Source organism: Diabrotica virgifera, chromosome 3, assembly GCF_917563875.1.
Source record: "Diabrotica virgifera virgifera chromosome 3, PGI_DIABVI_V3a".
Taxonomy (NCBI): Eukaryota; Metazoa; Arthropoda; class Insecta; order Coleoptera; family Chrysomelidae; genus Diabrotica; species Diabrotica virgifera.
Window position 1 is genome coordinate 225,112,598 of NC_065445.1, and position 21,857 is coordinate 225,134,454.

At 30.9% G+C, this 21,857-nt stretch overlaps 1 protein-coding gene across 1 annotated transcript in view; it reads right to left on the reverse strand.

Annotated features, from left to right (window-relative positions):
* The window catches only part of LOC114331234 (CD151 antigen), a 139,083-nt gene that overhangs the window by 42,737 nt on the left and 74,489 nt on the right, over window positions 1-21,857 (reverse strand). The window contains exon 3 of the mRNA XM_028280730.2: window positions 2,842-3,033. Coding sequence (XP_028136531.1) covers window positions 2,842-3,033 — 192 coding nt within the window. The remainder of the gene's footprint in view (window positions 1-2,841; window positions 3,034-21,857) is intronic.

Sequence of the window (21,857 nt, forward strand, 5' to 3'; positions counted from 1 at the left end):
ACTCAGACGCAAATGGCTAATGAATTTATTACGTAACTTTTTTGTTTTTTGCCAATTTTGACAAAATTTGCAAAATTACTAAATATTTAGTAATTATTAACTATTTAGTAATTATTTTTTTGGCAATTTTATCAAATTGGCAAAATTACTAGCTTAAATCACTAGCCAGTTGAGTCTAGCGAACGGACTATATTATAATTTTCTATATCTCGGGATCTACTGAATATATTTTGATGGTTCTTCTTTAAGTTGTATGTAATTTTTCTGTACATTACAAATATGCAATTTGTCTTAACATTTATTAATTAATAAACAGTTTAATTTGTTTAAAGAATTTTTGAAAAAATAATTTTTTTCCCAAAAATCCATGATTTTAATCATACTATCGTTATTAATCACAGAAAAAGTTAAGGTATACTTTAATAAATTATCTTCAATATGATACTATGATTTAAAAATAGATTTTTGTAAAAAAATATTTTTTCAAGAAAGGTTTAAACACATTAGACTATTTATTAATTAACAAATTTATAAACAAATTGCATATTTTTAATGTACGTAGAAATTACATACAAATTAAAAAAAAGAAAGATCAAAATCCATTGAGTTGATCCGGAGATACAGAAAATTATATTCGTTTGAAATTGCTTTTTCGGTATTTTAACTAGGTGGATTTGTAGGTTCCCGCTAGTAATCGTTTGAACTACATTTTTAAAAAATCGTAGGGGGTGCTGTGAAGGTACAATGTTTTTGCAAATTTATTAAGAAAAAACACAAATCCCATTCTTTAAAATTCATTAATGAGTGTCCTTAATTATTATAAACAAATCAGCTGTGAATTAAAAAACATATGGCTAAATTTGTCCCAAATGAACCCAGGCTAAATTTTTTTATTTGAAAATTCGTGTTAAAATACTATCTTTTCGAATATATAAAAATATTTTTTCTACGGACAATATTTTTAAAGTTATTCTAAATGTTTATGAACTACAAAATTTCAAAAATTTGGCATTAGGATTTTTGACTACATTAATTATATTTTTTATTTTTTTTTAATACATTTTGATACTATCACTCTTTTACTTTCATTTGTCATACTCACAACTGCCATATCTTCATTATTTTCTGTCTTAGCTTATTGCAAAGTAAAGGTCTCTAGGATAAACAAATAGAATAACAATTAAACTAATTAATGGATCGGTCCCAAATTTTGAAGGTTTGTTAAGTACGCCAATACCCAACTTTGGGTGAAAAACTAAGGTTCTAAGGTAGTTTTAGTAAAAGTTATTAACAAATAACAATTTTCACTTATTTTGCAGTTTTCGTAGCAACAAATTAACTTTTTAACTTTCAAAAGTCGGCATTTTGAAGGTTTTCCAATGTTGTAAAATACTGAATTTTGTAATTTTATGTCAACTATTTAGCTTTTGAATGAAGTGCAATAAAATCGAAAAAAATCGCAATTTTTGCACTAAATTGTTAATAATTAATCTAACAATAAAACACTGAAAACGTTTGTTTTCTATACCTCCACAAAATTTATTATAACTAAGTGACTACAGCTGTTTCGGCAGAGTGCCTTTCTCAAGTGATATAGTTTACAATGTGTTTGCCTTTTTAAGTCTTCAACTGAAGAGGTTGAGGAGTGGGGAGCTGTTTGTCTCGAGTTGGTCATTTAGAATTATATCTGTATTTTTCAGTTTATTAATTTCCATAGATTCTAAAAAAGATAGCTTAAGGCCTTTATTTTGAATATGTAGAATTTGAAACTCTTCATTGAAAGAATGATTATGATCTAGAAGGTGAAGTGCGTATGTAGAAGTGTCTGTTTTTCTATTGTTGAATGCCCTTTTGTGTTCTGCTATCCGTTTGTCAAAAGTTCTGCCAGTTTGAGCGATGTACGTTTTCGGACAGTCACCACAAGTTAGTTTGTACACACCACTCTGTAGTTGCTTTCTCTTTCGGCTTTTATTGTTCTTAATATATTTGCTTAAGTTGTTGTTAGTTCTGAAAGCTGGTGTTATTCCTTTTTTTTTTATGTATCTGGCTATTTTTGTTGTTATCTTGCCAGTATATGTGAGAGAGCAGAAGGTACTGGGTTCTTTCTGTGGTGGTGGATACACTAATTTCAGGGCTTTCTTATGGAGTTTTTGGTTTAAAATTTTGTTAACTGTTTGTTCGTTATAGCCGTTGTTTACTGCTATTTGTTTAATGATGTTTAGTTCTAGCTTGAAGTTATTTTTTGTCATGGGAATTTCTGTCAGTCTATGTATCATGCTATGGTAGGCTGCTAATTTGTGTTGTGTAGGGTGGGATGATGAATTGTAAACTATATCACTTGAGAAAGGCACTCTGCCGAAACAGCTATAGTCACTTAGTTATAATAAATTTTGTGGAGGTATAGAAAACAAACATTTTCAGTGTTTTATTGTTAGATAAAATGAACTTCCATCAAGTAACGGTCGAATCCATCAGTTAATAATTAAGAAACGGACGCGAACTCTAGGCAGGAAACAGGTAGGATTTCTTCCTATAGGTCTACAATAACTAAAAAAGTAGTCATTTACCTGGATCTTTGAGTGTCCCGAGAAAATCGTTATTACTCTGGACTAATAGTCCATATCAGATTCAGTTTCGGTCGAGCATGTACATAAGTGGCACTTAAAACATCGCATTCGGAAAACAAATCCTATCCCTATGACCCTGGGAGGGCTAAAAATTTCACTCCAAATGATAATTTCAAAATATTCGATATTTTTGCCCATCAGTGTATTATGAACAATTAATATTTTACAACAGGATTCTTTCGTAGGTATTAAAATATGCGAAATATATACTTACTATAACCAGCATACACCGGACTTCTTTGACTGATCCCCAACATCCTAGGCATGATATAAACGTTACTAAAATGCCCGTGGCCAGTAAAATATAGGCTGCTCCCGCGTACAAGTTAGTCCCCAGTAAGTCATTTGCAAACGATTTGTCAACAATTGTCCAAATTCCTATTGCAACAACAATAACACCGCCCAACTAAAACAAAGAAAGAGTTAATTTTAAACTATTAGCAAATCTCTTGGTTTCTTAGTTAAATAAGATCTGAGGTCTTCGAAATGATCTCTTCCCAAATATTAAGAGGTGATTAACAGTTACACGGGCACCCAATTGGGTGGACATGATTACCCCTCGCTGGTGACAAAACAATATCTTGTACATTGCTCAGTAGTGCCAGAGCTTTATTTTCTTTATTTACTGCCATAGAACTAAATACCTAAAAATAAACCACTATTTAGCTAAACAGCACTAATCTTCAAACGCATGCTAAAATAATAAGTGTTTTTACTGTGTACCCATATGGGTGTTTACTCTACTTTAGCGCTATGTTAATGAAGATTTTTTGGTAACGCACATTTCTGTTATTATACAGTGATGGAAAACATACTACGTTGTGCAATAAAAAGAGATGAATCTAGTAGAGGTGGGAAATTATCAATAGAAACCTATAACATTTACACTCTATTGATAGTTTCCCACTTTTAGACATATGGGAGGAATTTGAAAATTGCCCCTGTGAGAGGAGAATTTTATAAAATTCTTCTGTGACAGTTTGACTCCAAAATTATGCGATGTAATCACTCTAGTGCTCTTTAATATGTGCAATGTAATAATTTCTTCTTCTTCTTAAGGTGCCACGCATTTCTGCGTAGGCGTCCACCGTTTTGGCAAGTGAGATGTTAGTTATGCAAGAGTAAATTATTCTCTTTTTAGCAGCATTGCGAAGCATTTCATAGCTGTGGATTCCGGTCCATTGGCAAATATTACGCAGCCATGACATCTTTTTACGATCCTTTTACCCTCTATCTTTCCTATGAGTATCAGTTTCTGAAAAATGTATCGTTCTCCCCGTAATATGTGGCCCAAGTATGCAGTCTTTTTTTTTTTTCTTTTAACATACAGTAAAACCTGCGTTGACCGAATCCTTTTTAACTGAATTTTTATGACAAAACGGAAGCAATTCGATGTTAGTTTGTCAACTTCGTCAACATTGCTTTTATACAACTAAATAACGCAATTGAACACACAACACCTTACGAAATCACCTCATAGTATTTTTTAAAAAAACTTTGACCAAGAATACTATGTAATTTGATACAAGAAGAATACAATACACAATGTTATTTTTAACCGAAATAATTGTTATCCGAAACGGCCTCCCCCCAATTATTTCGGTTTAGTAATTCAAAGTTCCCGATATTTTAAGCCCTTTCTTCTTAGTACTTTCTCATTTCTGACTGTCCGTCCATGATATTCTAAACATTCGACGCAGGCACCATATTCCAAACACTTAAAGTTTGATAATGGAACTGGCCTTTAACGTCCATGCTTCGATTCCGTACAAGAGCAAAGGAGAAACGTAATACTTCAGCATCTTATATCGGAGGTTAAAATCTTGTAACTTGCGATAAGTCGACGAGGACTCAAAAAAGTATTTCTGGCTTGTTCTACTTTGCTCTTTATATTTTATTCTCAGGGTGCCAACCCTCGTTCAGCAGACATCCCAAGTATTTAAATTGCCTTACTTCGATTTTTTCTTCAGAGACATAAATATATAAACTAAAAAGGGAAGTTCCCTAGGTTGGCTGTATACCATATAGTTAAAAAACTCTAAGATGAAGTAAAAACCACTTCATGTAATTAGTATATTTATTAAAGATTTTAAAAATCCCACTGGATTGAATAAAATGTGTCCAATTCAGAACGTTTTTGGACCTATCAGTCCAGCATCAGTGAATTCGAATACTTGCTAAATAGCCCCAGAACCAAATGATGGTTGCAGAGGCGTGCGGTCCATGGAAGCGGGGGAAGCACCGCTTCCCTATACTTCGATATAAGAAAATATATTATTAATTAATTTTTAATAATCAACAATTTTTCCTAATCCAAGTAATCTACATATTATCTAGGCAATAGACATTGAAAAATATTAAAAATTAATCGCGTTCGAACGAGCTCAATATGCACACAATTCAACTATTCCGTCCACTCCTGACAGAAGCGCATCTCAGAATCGCCGCTTGTCATGCAGTTGTCGTGTTTAAAAATTGGTCAGGGTTCAATGATCGCATCCACTAGTCGCGCTAATTTTGGTACCCTGCGGAAGCGCTCGTCCTATCGCCTTCCGAAAGTGGGATGCTCCGACTGTTACTGCTGCTAAGGGGTGCTTATAAATAGGTACATACATTCGCTTAAAGAATATTGCGATTTGCATTATTTTTTGCAGAGATTTTTCCTTTTACTGATCTTTTATTTGACATTTCACAGATGAAGTCAAATGACATTGCATTTTGTATAAGACAAATTGATGACTTTATTAATACGATAACTAAAAAACGAGAGCAGTTTAAAAATATTTGGGATGAAACCGAAAATATGGGGTTTGAACATGAAAGAAAAATAATGAAGATTGATAATGTCGGCAACAGAGAGACCTTTTGATAATATTCTACAACAAATGAATTCTAGCTTTCAAAATTTTAACGATTTAAAATTTGTAGAATTATATATAATCTCAATATTTCTAATTATAATTTATCAAAATTTCTCACAAAGGAATTTATTTCACTACGATTAAATAATGAAAACTTTTTGATATCCCAGCTTTGCATTCTCAGTTAAGTGTCGTTTATGAAACAACTGACATTAGTGATATAATTTCTGGGTATTTCTTTATAACTACTGATTTAAACAAGTCACTTTGTGAAGTGGCCAAGTTGTGTGAATTAGTACTAACTATCCCAGCCACAAGTGCATCAGTTGAACGAAGTTTTTCAATATTAAAATGCATTAAAAGTTTCAAATTAAGAGTTTAGAAGAAATTCAACAAGCGAAGACAGACTTTGAAAATTAGCCCTATTATCTATTGAAAGACTGCATTCAACAATTGTCAGAAATTGATAGGAGAATAGACTTCAAGTATAAATAAGTGTCATATTGTTGAAAGTTTTGTGTTGTGGAAAATGCCTCGGAATATATTTTTTTTAAAATAGAACTCTTCTTTAGGAAACCAAGCCCGGCGCGAGGACTCAAGGCCCGAGCTAGCAACACAGATAGATCAATGATAGGTAACTAGTTACTAGAAATGGCGGGAATAGAGTGCCTCACGGATTGATCAGGGTAGGATTTAGTGTGTGAGTCCTTGTACCCAGGACGTCTCACATAAGCACTTTGCTGATAGAGAGCTCCTATAGCGCATCAGAGTGTTATCAGGTGGGAAGTGGCTCGACCCTCGACCCTTAAGAATGTATTTTTATATCTCTATTGAATCGCTTCCCCTTTCGAAAAAGTCACCGCACGCCACTGAATGGTTGAATTTATAATTCAATCTACATTATGTCATAGTAATATTGAACAGGCTAAACGCCGATGTTAAAAGATATAACATCCGGGAACATGGTAAAACCATACCTGGAAACTTAAACAACCATCTAAGGCCAACGTTGACTACCAAGTGACTTATGTCATAGTAATATTCAACAGGCTAAACGCCGATGTTAATAGATATAACCTCCGGGAACATGGTGAAACCCTACCAGGAAGAGTTTCAGGAAGTAGAGTTTCACCGTGTTCCCTGAGGTTGTATCTTTTAACATCGGCGTTTAGCCTGTTCAATGTTACTATGACATAATGTAGATTGAATAACCGTTGTTTGGTTCTGGGGCTATTTAGCAAGTATTCGAATTCACTGATGATGGACTGATAGATCCGAAAACGTTCTGAATTGGACACATTTTATTCAATCCATTGTAATTTTTAAAAATTTTAATAAATGTACCAATTACATAGAAGTGGTTTTTACTTCATGTTAGAGTTTTTTACATAACTATATTTATTATCTTTGCGTAGGAGTAATTATTATTTCTATTTATAATCATTGCTTTTGTACCTTTGTATTCAAATCCTGAGTTTCGTTTGCAAGATTGAGATCATTTAAAAGGCATGGAGGATATATAGTACAGAGAAATAAGGCCGAAACCAAATTTTTTGAGTAGTATGGACATCTGCTATATTAATAACCTATATGTTTCCTGCAGCTGATTTTGATGATATACATAGTTAAATAAAACATACATAGATAAACAAATAAAGATAAAAAACGGCAAATTTTCGCTTTTTTCATCTACTACTAAAAAGCGAACAAAGCGAACAAAGCGAACAAAGCGAACAAAGAACAACAAGGCAACAGGTCCTGACCAAATACTTGTAGACATAATACGGTTAATAGAAGAATAGCAAATTGGAATATTGGTCGACTTATTTAATACAATATACAGTACAGGAATCATTCCCAGAGATTGGCTACTGTCAACGTTCATAACACTGCCAAAAAAACCAAACGCAAAAGAATGCCAAGACCACCGGATAATAAGTTTAATGAGTCATACACTCAAAATATTTTTAAAAATTATACACCGGAGAATACATAACAAACTTGAGCAGGACATAAGCGACACGCAGTTTGGATTTAGAAATGCAATGGGAACGAGGGAAGCCCTGTTCGCTGTAAATGTACTTGTGCAAAGGTGCATGGATGTTAATCAGCCAGTATATATGTGTTTCTTGGATTACAACAAAGCCTTCGATAAGGTCAGACATAACCGCCTTATCGAATTACTTGAAAAGAAAAACTTAGATATGAGGGACATCAGGATCATTAGTGCTATCTATTATAATCAGATCGCTGTGGTAAAAGAGAACAACGCCTTTTCAAATGAAATACAGATTGAGAGGGGCGTCAGACAGGGCTGTGTTCTGTCTCCTACTTTGTTCAATTTGTATTCAGAGGAAATAATCCAGGAAGCACTAAAAGACCTAACCACGGGAATAAAAGTAAATGGCCGACCAATCAATAATATACGGTTTGCCGACGACACTATTTTATTAGCCGAATGTCTTGAAGATTTACAACAAATGGTTGACAGAGTGGTAGAAGTCAGCCAAGAGAACGGATTGTCCCTAAACACAAAAAAGACACAATTTATGGTAATCACAAAAGCTCAGCAGCGCCAAGAAAGCATAACAATACATGGAGAACAAATTAAAAAGGTTGAAAAATATAAATATTTGGGTACAATAATTAATGAAACTAATGAGTACATAGAAGAGATTAAAGCAAGAATAGGACAGGCAAGAAATGCTTTCAACAAACTGAAAAAAGTACTCTGTAGCAGGGACATTACAATTTCTTTAAAGATAAGACTTCTGAGATGCTACGTGTTCTCCGTATTATTCTATGGGTTGGAGGCTTGGACATTAAAGAAGGATGTTTCGGACAGATTAGAAGCTTTCGAGTTATGGGCCTACAGAAGAATATTAAGAATAAGTTGGGTGGATAGAGTCACGAACATCGAGGTGTTGAGAAGAATGGGAAAAGGTAAAGAGGTTTTAAATACAGTTAAAGTTAGAAAACTACAATATTTGGGACATGTTATGAGGGGCGAGCGTTATAACTTGTTACAATTAATAATGCAAGGAAGAATACAGGGTAGAAGGAGTCGCGGAAGAAGACGCATCTCCTGGTTAAACAATTTGAGAGCTTGGTTTAATTGCACTTCTGCTGATCTCTTTAGAGCAGCGGTATCGAAAGTGCGAATTGCCGTGATGGTTGCCAACCTTCTTAGAGGAGATGGTACATGAAGAAGAAGACTAAAAAGTAGAGCATTCTAAACAAATTTGAGAATAAGAAACTCATAAATCATATAAAAAGCTTCAATATGGCGTTCGCTGAATATGTCTATCCTTATGTGTTGCTTAGAAAATTGCAAAATAAGTCATAAATTTTAAGTTTTTATAAATATTTATAACTTATGTAAAAATTAACTTAAAACCTTCTTATTATACGAAATGCTGAGACTTCTTGTGCTCAAATTATATTTTAAATTTCAAAGCAATTGGTCAAATAGTTTAAAAGTTAGTTAATTTGTTTACCCAAATTCATTTTTTTGCAACACTATAAGTCAGAAAATTATGAGGTTACAGTAAGACTTCTGACAGTTTATGGAAGAAGAACATTTATACTATTGACTTAATTAAAAAAAATTACAAAAAGTAATTTTAAACAGTGTAAAATTATTTTGCAAAAACATGTCGATTTTTTGCTTACTTAAAACAATTAGAATAACTTTTTAACCGTTACCAGTAGAAAAATTATTTTTTCATATTTAGAAAGACTGAATTTTTCTACACATTATCACGTTGATGGACAGTGCGTCAAATGTATAAGCAAGTGTTGTGACACTATATGTACTTTGCAAAATAGAATAGGGAAAAATGCAACGTCTATGGATGTTGTGGCACATTACATCAATGGAAATTAGACGTCTATAGACGTTCTGTCCGTCAACGTGTTAAGAAATAAAAATAATTGTCCTAGGACAATTAGGGACGAAGTTAGCCCCCCCTCCCTTTTTTAGTTCGCATGTTCTTGCAAAATAATTTTTCAATATATAGAATTATTTTTTGTCATTTATTAATTAAATTAATAGTGTAAATCTTCTTCCTTCATAAACTATCCAAAGTATTACTGTAACTTCATCATTTTCTGACTTTTAGTGTTGCAACAAAATTAATTTGGGATAAACAAATTAAATAACTTTTAAACTATTTTACCAATTGCTTTAAAATTTAGGGTATGATTTAAGCACCAGAAGTCTCAGTATTCCGTTTAATAAGAAGGTTCTAAGTTAATTTTTACATAAGTTATGAATATTTATAAAAACTCAAAATTTATGATTTATTTTGCAATTTTCTAAGCAATACACAAGGATCGACATATTCAGCGAACGCTATATTGAAGTTTTTATATGATTTATGAGTTTCTTTCTCTCAAATTTGTTTAAAATGCTTAACTTTTGGGTAATAGACGAAAAAAGCGAAAATTTACCGTTTTTTTTTTATTTTATTGTTAACAGCATCAACCACTCTGGGTTATTAGCTGTACTATCATTGATACATATGGTTACTTAAATCTAATAGTATTTTGATTATTACATAAGTTCACATTTAGGTAACAGTATCATAATTTACAAATTAAGAATGGGGTTTACAAAATGTTAACAGTGGTTATAGTTTGTTTAAAACATTAATGTCTTTCAAATAATTATAGGGGAGTGCATTTAGATTTTCACTTCGGAAAAAATCAAACAAGATAAAACTTTTTGTAATTTCATTAAGAAATGTTTAATAAACAACATATCAAAAAGTTCTACTCGAGAAGTGGGTGCTTCATTTTTTATTAAACAAATGAACAGCGAAGTTAGATGTTTTTTTAAATAACTCCGAAAATATAATTTTTAGAAAAAAACTGACTTGACCATTGAAAAATTCAGAAAATTCTACAAAAAAAACCTTATACAAAGATTTTTCTAAAATTAAATCTCTAGCTTCTGTAATTTTTTATTTATAACGCTAAAGTCACCCTTCTCACACACATTGGCGCAATGCAAACTAGCGTTGGAAGAAGTGCACGGTTGAGTTTTTTTAATGTAATTCTTTAACTAATGGATCAAAAGAAATTTTACAAATTGGACATGAAAGAAGATAAAATAAGCTATCTTATGGTTGTAATAAAACAATTTCTTTTTGAGAAAACTAAGAAAGATAACAAAAATGTAATACAAAAACCGAAAATTACCAGCTGAAAAAATGTATATACAGAGTGATCAAAACTTTTTTCTGTAAAACTTACCTAAAATTAATTTAATAATAAGCTTCAAAAATAATAAATGTTCAACAAAAAAAACTTTTTTTTAGCTCTTATACAGTATGTCTGCGTAACTTGGAACCTATTGATAACTTTTTTAATATCAGTTTTACGAAAAAAAGTTATTCTTTATAAAATACTCTGCATCGTATATAACATAAGATGCAACCATCAAATATCAAATTTTGTTAATTTTGTACGAGGTATGTCAAAAAATATGAATTTCACTCAAGAGTAAAGTACCTTTATATTTCACAATATCGAAAATTTTTATAAAGAAAAGTTGTTTGGAATTAAAAACTATGTTCCAATATGTAATTATATCCTTCTAATCGAAAATTTGTTTTTTTTTAATATTGTTTCAAATTAATTATACCAAACATCATTAAATTTTCACTTATTATTTATGATAACTGATTTATTATTAATTTTATGAAGAAAGTTATTCGTCATAAATAGCTGTGCATGGTCTAACACTTAATATGCAAATATAAAATATTATATTTTATCAATATTATACGAGGTATTATGTAAAAAAATTGCATAAAAGTGTAATTGCATATTGACACATCGTTTTTAATTCTGAACAACTTTCCATAATAACAATTTTCAGTATTATGAAAAATATATGTATTTTACTCCTAACTGAAATTTTTATTTATTGACATATCTTGTACAAAATTGATAAAAATTGATATTTTATGATTGCATTTAAAGTTTTAGAATATGCAGAGCTTTTTACTAAGAATAACTTTTTATTTATGATTCCATTGCAACAATTTTTTGAATATTGAAGAGATAGATTTTGAATAATTGGTTCTTTCTTTCTAATACATTTTAATTTTTAATATTTTTGTGAAAATTATTTGTTTATCTTTTTTTTTTAAGAATGAAATTCCATATTTGTTTGATTGGATTCTACTTGTTTTTCATTTAAATATCCGCCATTTTGGATCCGCCATTTTGAAATTTAAATTTTTAATCTTTAATTCAGATTCAACAACCTGTTAAAAATAAAGACAATAAATGTTTTAGAAAAATGTTCTTTTTTATGTTCTTTTTAGAAAATCCGCATTTTGGATCCGCCATTTTATAGTTTATAATGTTAACATTTAAGTTAGGTTTATCAAAGCTCTCAAAAATAAATATATGTAGAAATAAATACATTTTGTAAAGAAATTATGATTTTACAACTATTTTTTAAGTTATCCGCCATTTTGGATCTGCCATTTTATAATTTAAATTATCAAAATTTGATTCAGGTTCAGCAACCTCTCAAAAATATCCACATATATGTAAACAAACACGTTTTATAAAAAAAATTCGGATTTTACAACTGCTTTTTAAGGAATTTTAGGAAAAAATCCGCCATTTTGAATCCGCCATTTTGAATTTGCAAATTGTAATGTCAGATTCGGGTTCAGCATAATCAAAACTAAAATAAAAACATTTTTTATCAAAATAAAATGTTGAATTCACTCATATTCTTAACATTATTCATACAAAACAATTGTTATTGTTTAAACAATTAATAAACAATTAGCGGCGAAATTTGTGAGTAGAACTTTTTACTTTAACATATTTATAAACTAACAAAAAAAGTTTTAGAAAAATATAACCTTGTTTGATTTTTTCCGAAACATTGTATCTTCTCGTTCTAATTGCACTCCCCTATTAAACAAATGTGTAAGCTTACAGTGTGGTCCTAAGAGTGCTTTTATACTGATAGGTATTGAGTGTTTTTGTCTTTCACTATTATTGTATTTAGGACACTCTATTAATATATGTGTTACATTGACGTCGCAATTACACAGGTCACAAATAGGGCGATTTGATTTAGAGATCAAGTAGCTGTTAGTAAGTCTGCTATGCCCTATGCGTAAACGATTTAGCTTCACAAACAGCTGGCGATTTAAGTCTATCTCACACCAAGGTTCAATTGAGGGCTTTATTGTGCGTAGAGTTGATTGCGAAAGATTCCATTCGTTTTCCCATTTGCTTATCACTTTTCCTTTAAGGAATGCTTTGCAATCGGAAACAGGCACTAAGTTCACTAACACTGAAGACGCACTGCGTATTGCTTCTCTGGCATGAAAATCTGCTTTTTCGTTTCCTTGAAGTCCAATGTGTGATGGAACCCATATAAAGCCTACTTGTTGCATCGTGTTCTTTAGTAAATGTAATTGTTCTTTTATTAAAATGCTTATAGGATTACTTGTATACCACTGTTCTATCGTATGTAATGCACTGAGAGAATCGGTAATTATGACAGATTTTGGAATTTTTTGAGTACGAATATGAATGAGGGCTTGCAGAATTGAATATAGTTCTCCAGAGTAAATACTGCAAGTGGAAGATAATTTAAATTGTAATATAGTGTTTAAATTTACTACTGCCGATCCCATACCATCAGCAGTCTTAGATGAATCTGTATAAATATGACAATGATCTGGGAAAGAAGCAAGTATGTTGAGAAAAGATTGAATAATTGTTGCATGGGGGGTGTCAAACTTATTGTATTTAGAAAGAGTTAGATCGCATATTGCAGGAGAAAAGGTCCAGGGGGGAGGAGTTACTGTATTGGTCTGATCAAAAAAATTTTGGGAATTGAATATTATGGAGAGAGAGATATCTTCTGATTCTCTCGTAAAAGGGAGGGTTCGTTCTTTTTTTATTTACATAAGTTTTTTTGAAACGTTCTGCGATAGTGTGATGGAAAGTGGGATGTCATTTTATTGCATATATGGATGATGTGTAGGTTAATGACAAGTACATTCTTCGGAAATTTAAAGGTGGTTCTCCAGTTAAACATTGTAAACTATTAATGGGGCTAGTACAGAATGCTCCTGTGGCTATTCTTAATGCTGTATTTTGTATGACTTCTAGTTGAGCAAGAAGTGTCTTCTTTGCAGATGAGTATACAACTGATCGATAATCGAGTTTGGATCGTACTAGAGATTTGTAAATAAGAATCAAACTTTTACAACCTGAGCCCCAATTACGATTGCAGAGTGTACGCATTAAATTGAGACCCGATTGACAAGATTGTTTAATGTGCATAATGTGGTACTTCCAAGATAGTTTTTTATCAAAGGTCATTCCTAGAAATTTTAAGTGTTCCACATAAGTTAAGTTGTTTCGATATAACTGAAGATCTGGAGTTGTATACTGCCGTTTTTTTGAAAATAAAATACATTTAGTTTGGTTGTAAAGAATTGCAATCCCACAGCTTTCGACCAGTTTTCAAGGTGATTTAATGCACATTGTAAGTTTTTCTGTATAGAAAGAATATTTTTTCCTCTTGAATATATAACCAAATCGTCAGCGTATAATCTCGCTTTAACAAGTTTTGGAAAGTTTTCTAAGATTTTGTTTATTGCTACTAAGTATAGTGTTGAACTAATAACAGATCCTTGAGGTGTTCCATTTGTTTGGTCTTTAGTGCTGGATAGTGTACCATTTATCTTAACCTTAAATTGTCTCTTACTAAGAAAATTTTTAATGAAATATAACATGTTACCCTTGACGCCCCAATGACTTAGTGTGTTAAGAATTTCGTATCTCCAAGCCATGTCAAACGCCTTTGTAATATCGAAAAAAAACGCAAGACATACCTGTCCAATTGCAAAAGATTCATTTATCTCGGATTCCAGGTCAATTAAATTATCTATAGTGGATCTGTTCCTGCGAAAGCCGCTTTGTTCATTGATTATTAAGTTATTATTTTCCAAAAACCACCCTAGTCTATTATTCACCATTTTTTTTTAAGATTTTTTACTATTAACTCTGCTATTACTAGCTATTACTATTAATATACAGTGAGCACGTAAAGGTTGGAATAAATTCATTTTCTCGAGAATGGACGATTTTGGAAAAAAATCCCGAAATAGGTCAATTTTTATTTTTAAATTGCGACTTTTTGACATATGTGCCATACTAGTGACGTCACCCATCTGGGCGTGATGACGTCATCTATAATTTTTTTAAATGAGAATAGGGGTCGTGTGATAGCTTATTTGAAAGGTAATTTAATTCTCTATTCAGTAATATAAACATTAACATAATTATTTATACAGCGTGTCCAAAAAAAATTATTTAAATTAAATTTATTGACATAAAAAGAAGAATGTGTGTAATTTATTTATCTCAAAATACATTTTACTGCTATCAGAATACAGGAAATAAAGTTTATTTAACAAATAAATATCGTTTTAGCATTTTAGCCGCCCACTCACCTTCCTCTTTTTGAACATTTAATTTTTTTACATTTGAACATTTGATTTAAGGGAAAAGCAATGATTATTTTTCAACTAAACATTTTTTCTGTGTTCTAAGAGCCTTAAAATGTATTTTGGACTAAATAAAAATTACATGCATTCTTCTTTTTATGTCAATAAAATTAATTTAAAAAAATTTTTTTAGACACCCTTTATAAATAGTTATGTAAATGTTTATATTACTGAATAGAGAATTAAATTACCTTTCAAATGAACTATCACACGACCCCTATTCCTATTTAAAAAAATCATCGATGACGTCATCACGCCCAGATGGGTGACGTCACTAGTATGACATATATGCCAAAAAGTCGTAATTTAAAAATAAAAATTGACCTGTTTCGGGATTTTTTTCCCAAATCGTCCATTCTCGAGAAAATGAATTTATTCCAACCTTTACGTGCTCACTGTGTATTATATTCGCGGTGTGCAAGTACTTGGAAGGGATACGTGAAACGATCGTGCGCGAATAGCGGAGAAATATTGAAACTTTCTTAAATAATTCATATTGTCAATTGAAATTGTCAAATTGACATACATTTCATATCTACTGTCATTGAACAAGAAAAATTATATGTTGCTCCACAATATTGATATGTTATGCAATTATTATATAAAGGTAAATTTAATTAATTGTATTTTGCTTGCAGTACTGCATTTTAATAATTAATTTTATTTACTACATACAATTGATTACGTTTTCATTACATAACCTGCATCTTATTTTTTCTTCTTATAATTTTTTTGGGCTATGGCCTTGACAATTATCCAGCAACCAGGACTAACGTAATTGGTCAATACAATTAAAAGTGCGAATAAAAGTGCAGAGCGTAGAAATAGGTGTCGGTTTGCGCAACTTGCATGGTCCCAATAGCGAACTATTATCGCCTGCGTCCATTTTGGGGGAAACTCATTATTGGTCCAAATTCTGTTGTACAGGCTAAGAAGATATTGTTTTCCATTATCTGGTAGATTTTGTAAGAAACTAACAGGAATATCGTCTGGTCCTGGCGCCGATTTTTTGCTGGTACTTAAAGAGTGGTTAAGCTCTTCCGTGGTAAATGTTATATTAAGAGGATTATCTTCAATGCAATTAAAATCTATTAATTTATTTTCGGAAATCATCTTATTATTGATAAATTCTTTAGAAAAGTTGTTATTGCTGGAGTTCGTTTCAAATTGTTTTGCTAATAAATCTGCTATTTCGTTATTAGACGTTACTATCTGTTTGTTATTGCATAGAAATGGAATCTTTTTATAAGTATTACTTCCAGATATTTTTCTAACTTTTTTCCATACGGTGCTTATAGGCATAGTGGAATTAATAGAAGACATAAATTCTTGCCAAGATTTTTTTCTGTTCTCTTTAGTTATATATCTAGCTTGAGCCCGTAATTTCTTATATTCTATAGTATTTTCAAGTGTTTTGTGACGTTTCAATGTCCATGTCCATTAGGGGAGTGCATTTAGATTTTCACTTCGGAAAAAATCAAACAAGATAAAACTTTTTGTAATTTCATTAAGAAATGTTTAATAAACAACATATCAAAAAGTTCTACTCGAGAAGTGGGTGCTTCATTTTTTATTAAACAAACGAACAGCGAAATTAGATGTTTTTTAAAATAACTCTGAAAATATAATTTTTAGGAAAAAACTGACTTGACCATTCAAAAATTCAGAAAATTTTACAAAAAAACCTTATATAAAGATTTTTCTAAAATTAAATCTCTAGCTCCTGTAATTTTTTATTTATAACGCTAAAGTCACCCTTCTCACACACATTGGCGCACTGTAAACTAGCGTTGGAAGAAGTGCACGGTTGAGTTTTTTTAATCTAATTCTTTAACTAATGGATCGAAAGAAATTTTACAAATTGGACATGAAAGAAGATGAAATAAGCTATCTTATGGTTGTAATAAAAAGAAATAAAATGTATGGACATAAGTACGGTGTGGGCGGAAATTGAGCCTTACATGAATTTTGTTTAAAAATGATTTAAAAATGTGTAACTAATACAATTTTACTTATAAAACCTCAAATTTGCACAACTTAACTCTCAATCATCTTGCTAAACGATGTTTTATTAAAAAAAAATCTCAAAAATTTAATTCAAATAATACGATGTCTCAAAAAATGTAATTTTTGAAAACTTCGTAGTTTTACAGAATTCCCACCACTTTAAGACGGTATTACTCAAGTTTGAATAAAACTAATACAATTTTTTTGCTATTTTTTTAAAGCTTGAGATGTAATCTTAAAAAAAAAACTGAATTATTTTAGTTTAAAAATGAAATAAACAATTTATTTTTGAGAAAACTAAGAAAGATAACAAAAATGTAATACAAAAACCGAAAATTACCAGCTGAAAAAATGTATATACAGAGTGATCAAAACTTTTTTCTGTAAAACTTACCTAAAATACATTTAATAATAAGCTTCAACAATAATAAATGTTCAACAAATAATTTTTTTTTTAGCTCTTATACAGTATGTCTGCGTAACTTGGAACCTATTGATAACTTTTTTAATATCAGTTTTACGAAAAAAAGTTGTTCTTTATAAAATACTCTTCATCATATATAACATAAGATGCAACCATCAAGTATCAAATTTTTTTAATTTTGTACAAGGTATGTCAAAAAATATGAATTTCACTCAAGAGTAAAGTACCTTTATATTTCACAATATCGAAAATTTTTATAAAGAAAAGTAGTTTGGAATTAAAAACTATGTTCCAATATGTAATTATATCCTTCTAATCGAAAATTTGTTTTTTTTTAAATATTCTTTTTAATACATTTTAATTTTTAATATTATTTTGAAAATTATTTGTTTTATCTTTTTTTTTTAAGAATGAAATTCCATATTTGTTTGATTGGATTCTACTTGTTTTTCATTTAAATATCCGCCATTTTGGATCCGCCATTTTGAAATTTAAATTTTTAATCTTTAATTCAGATTCAACAACCTGTTAAAAATAAAGACAATAAATGTTTTAGAAAAATGTTCTTTTTTATGTTCTTTTATTAAAAGCCGCATTTTGGATCTGCCATTTTATAGTTTATAATGTTAACATTTAAGTTAGGTTTATCAAAGCACTCAAAAATAAACATATGTAGAAATAAATACATTTTGTAAAGAAATTATGATTTTACAACTATTTTTTAAGTTATCCGCCATTTTGGATCTGCCATTTTATAATTTAAATTATCAAAATTTGGTTCAGGTTCAACAACCTCTCAAAAATATCCACATATATGCAAACAAACACGTTTTATAAAAAAAATTCGGATTTTACTTTTTAAGGATTTTTAGGAAAAAATCCGCCATTTTGAATTTGCAAATTGTAATGTCAGATTCGGATTCAGCATAATCAAAACTAAAATAAAAACAGTTTTTATCAAAATAAAATGTTTAATTCACCCATATTCTTAACATTATTTATACAAAACAATTGTTATTGTTTAAACAATTAATAAACAATTAGCGGCGAAATTTGTGAGTAGAACTTTTTACTTTAACATATTTATAAACTAACAAAAAAAGTTTTAGAAAAATATAACCTTGTTTGATTTTTTCCGAAACATTGTATCTTTTCGTTCTAATTGCACTCCCCGTACTCAAAAAATTTGGCTTTGGCCCTGGAGGGGGTTGTGTCGCTAACAGGATATTTTTTCCTTATTTCTCTGAACTAATAATAATTTTTAAATTTTTATTTTAAATCGATGTCCATGTACACCCCAATGCCGTGTTTCGTTTTAGCATCACGTGCCATTAAAATATTATGTAAGCATTCAGAATAATTATAGCCAGCTAAACTATTTAAATAATTTAACGTATGTGTACGCGCCATTGTTCTAACAATTTTTAAAGTAATAGGAAAAACCACACGCGTATATTTAATTCAAGTGACAACGTCGTAGTGTGTTAATTTTTCAATCGATTTGGTTTGGTGGTTAACCAACCGGGACCAATTTGGAAATCCATTAGCCTCACTTTTGATGTAGTGATAATTTATTGTGTACATGACAAGTTGTAAGAATCGTTTTCAAAATTGCTTTTTACTATTTTATCCAAAGAGTAGTCGATAAATACGAATTATGTTATATCTTTCTTACATAATCGCCAAGGATCTTTGTCTTTGAAATGACTTGCTTTTGAATATTATAAATAAATATGATTTGTAAAATTCTACAAACATTTTCAATTTCTTTGCAATCTGAAAGTGCAGCAGCATTATACTCTAGTTAAATCGGAGAGTTCAGGAAGAATCTATACCGGTTTGGGAGATATTTCCCCTCATCAGTAGTCCCATATCGATGGCTTAGTGTGAAAACCTCGTATCTCATTTTTTTTCGAAAATGACATTTTGGTGGCTTTAGTTTGAAAACCTTGTATTTCACGATTTACAACTGTTAGAAAAAATCCAAATACACTAGACTATTTTCTATAGCCGAAAAAAGAAACCATGTATATCAATTGCTCTCTTGATTTAGTGTGAATACCACGTATATTTATAACCAAGACTTTGGTACTTAATTTGGAGTATTTGTTTGGGAGATTCGGCTTGGAGAAATGTTTTTTGTGAACAGTAAAAGGTAGTCCTGCATACAGAAACATTTTATGAACCTTAAATCAAAAGATCTGTACTGTATCAACCTAGTATTTGGAGGTGTGCAATAAGCTATGAAAAATGAAAACCTCGTAAATAATAATAAACACAACCTCATTTAAGATGAAAAACACGTATATCAAGATATACGAGGTTATCATAGTTACTTGGGCAAAGGTTCTATATACTGCAAGGATATTTACGTGTTTTTCATAGTTAATATTTGTATTTCCAATTTAATAGCAACATTTAACACTTTTAGCTCTAGGCCAATATCAGATATTTGTCTCAATGTGCTCGAATTAAAAATATGTAACGGTAATTTTTGTTTTTAGGTTATATTATGCAGAAAATCAGTTTTTTGCCTCTCCCGTAAAATTGTAATTTAATGAGATACGAGGTTTTCACACTAAGCCATCGATATCCTCTTCTTCCCAATTCAACCAGGTACCTCGATCTGTGCTGTCCCAGATTGCAAAGAAAGAAATGTTATGGATATCGTAACGATATCTGCTAAGAAACAATCTAAGTTATCAATCCAGTAGTAAAGAAAACGACAATAAATATCGTTCTTATACCACTAGATTGACAACAGATGGAAATTGTCTGGTTACTACCCCCGCGACTTTCAAAAATTATAAGTCATGCGGGTGCCGAGACGAACATTAAGATAAGGGAATTTTAAATAATTCACGTCCCATCTGCTCAACGTGTTAAAGTTCCAACGAGAAGGTTTACTAAGTACTCCACAAAGAGTAAATGAATTAAAAATGTATAAACATTTTCAATTTCTTTGCAATCTGAAAGTTCAGCAGCATTTCTGAAAATATCATTGGACTAATAAAATGGGTACAGAAGCCCATTATTAATTATTATATTCTTATTCGGTGGGTGAGTTTCAGAGCAGGATTTAAGGCAGTGGAGGCCCCTGGGCAGAATTGTTGTGGGGCCCTACCTCCTACCAAAAATGTTGATCTACTTTTATAAACATATTTTTAAATAATAAAAATTACAAGAGCTTTAACTTGTTATAGTAAAATAATAAAAATAAACATAGTAACATGTATGGTTAAAGTCCAGGTATATTTCGATATTTTTTAATTGAAAATTCCTTGATTATGTCCGATATGTCTAGTTGCTTTAAGACATCGTGTTTAATGCTCATTATAGAAAGATAATTTAAACTCCCACCGCAGTTAGTTAGCATCAGAACTAAATATAAGCAAGTATCACCTCAACGTTTGGAAATGAATCATTCACATACTTTTTTTTTAGCAGTCTATACATTTGAATTTTTTTGCTTATATTTGATGAGCCGATATCCCCTTTAAATGAATTGAAAAATTCTGCAAATTGTACCAGTTCGACACCTAGGTTTTCATCATAAATCATTGTTATAAATGTCGGTAAGCTTTAGTGAGTGAGCTTCAATTTCATTGGGAGATTTTCTCAAATGATGTAAAAATCCAAAATTGGAACGAATGGATTGATTTGCAGAAAACCTCTGACTTAAAGAGGTAAGGAAGTGATGTATCATAGCGATAAAATTTTGAGTCCTAAATTTCTCTGATGTTGTCATTTCGGACTCTGGAGATGTTCCATAATTCAGTGAAGTTAGTCGAATATTCCGTAGTTGTTTTCTATGTGTCGAATAGTCTTGATTCCGCTTACCTTCACGTCTCGCGTGTCATATATTTCGAAATTGTCACGTCTTAACTGTATAAATTCTTTAAGTGATCTAAATGCCTCCACTCCTGAATTAAGGTCAATATTTGGATCTTGCAGAATACTGTTTCTCCTCTTTAAGATTCATTCCAAAATGTTGCAAATATTCCTGTTTCCAGTAAACACATTCGATTATACAAACCATTTGCATCGCTACTATTAGTTTTAAATTGTTGCTCAGCGGCTTCTGAAATTTTAGGATAATGCTTATTAATCTGATTATAACTTTTAACTAGTGCTTTTGCGGCACCACTTCTAGATGGCCATCCAACGTGAAATTCACACTGGGATTGCAGTACGGATGGGAATGCATATTCAGTGTTGCCACAGTTCCTGTGCGACGCTCTTGAGAGAGCAATCAACAACTGGTGAAGACCGACAACCCTGTGCGTTTATTCCCCATTAGAAATATATTGCCCTATCTTAGCCGTACTGCATTCTCGGTATGCATCTCTCAATAGTAATATTTATCCTTTTAGGAACA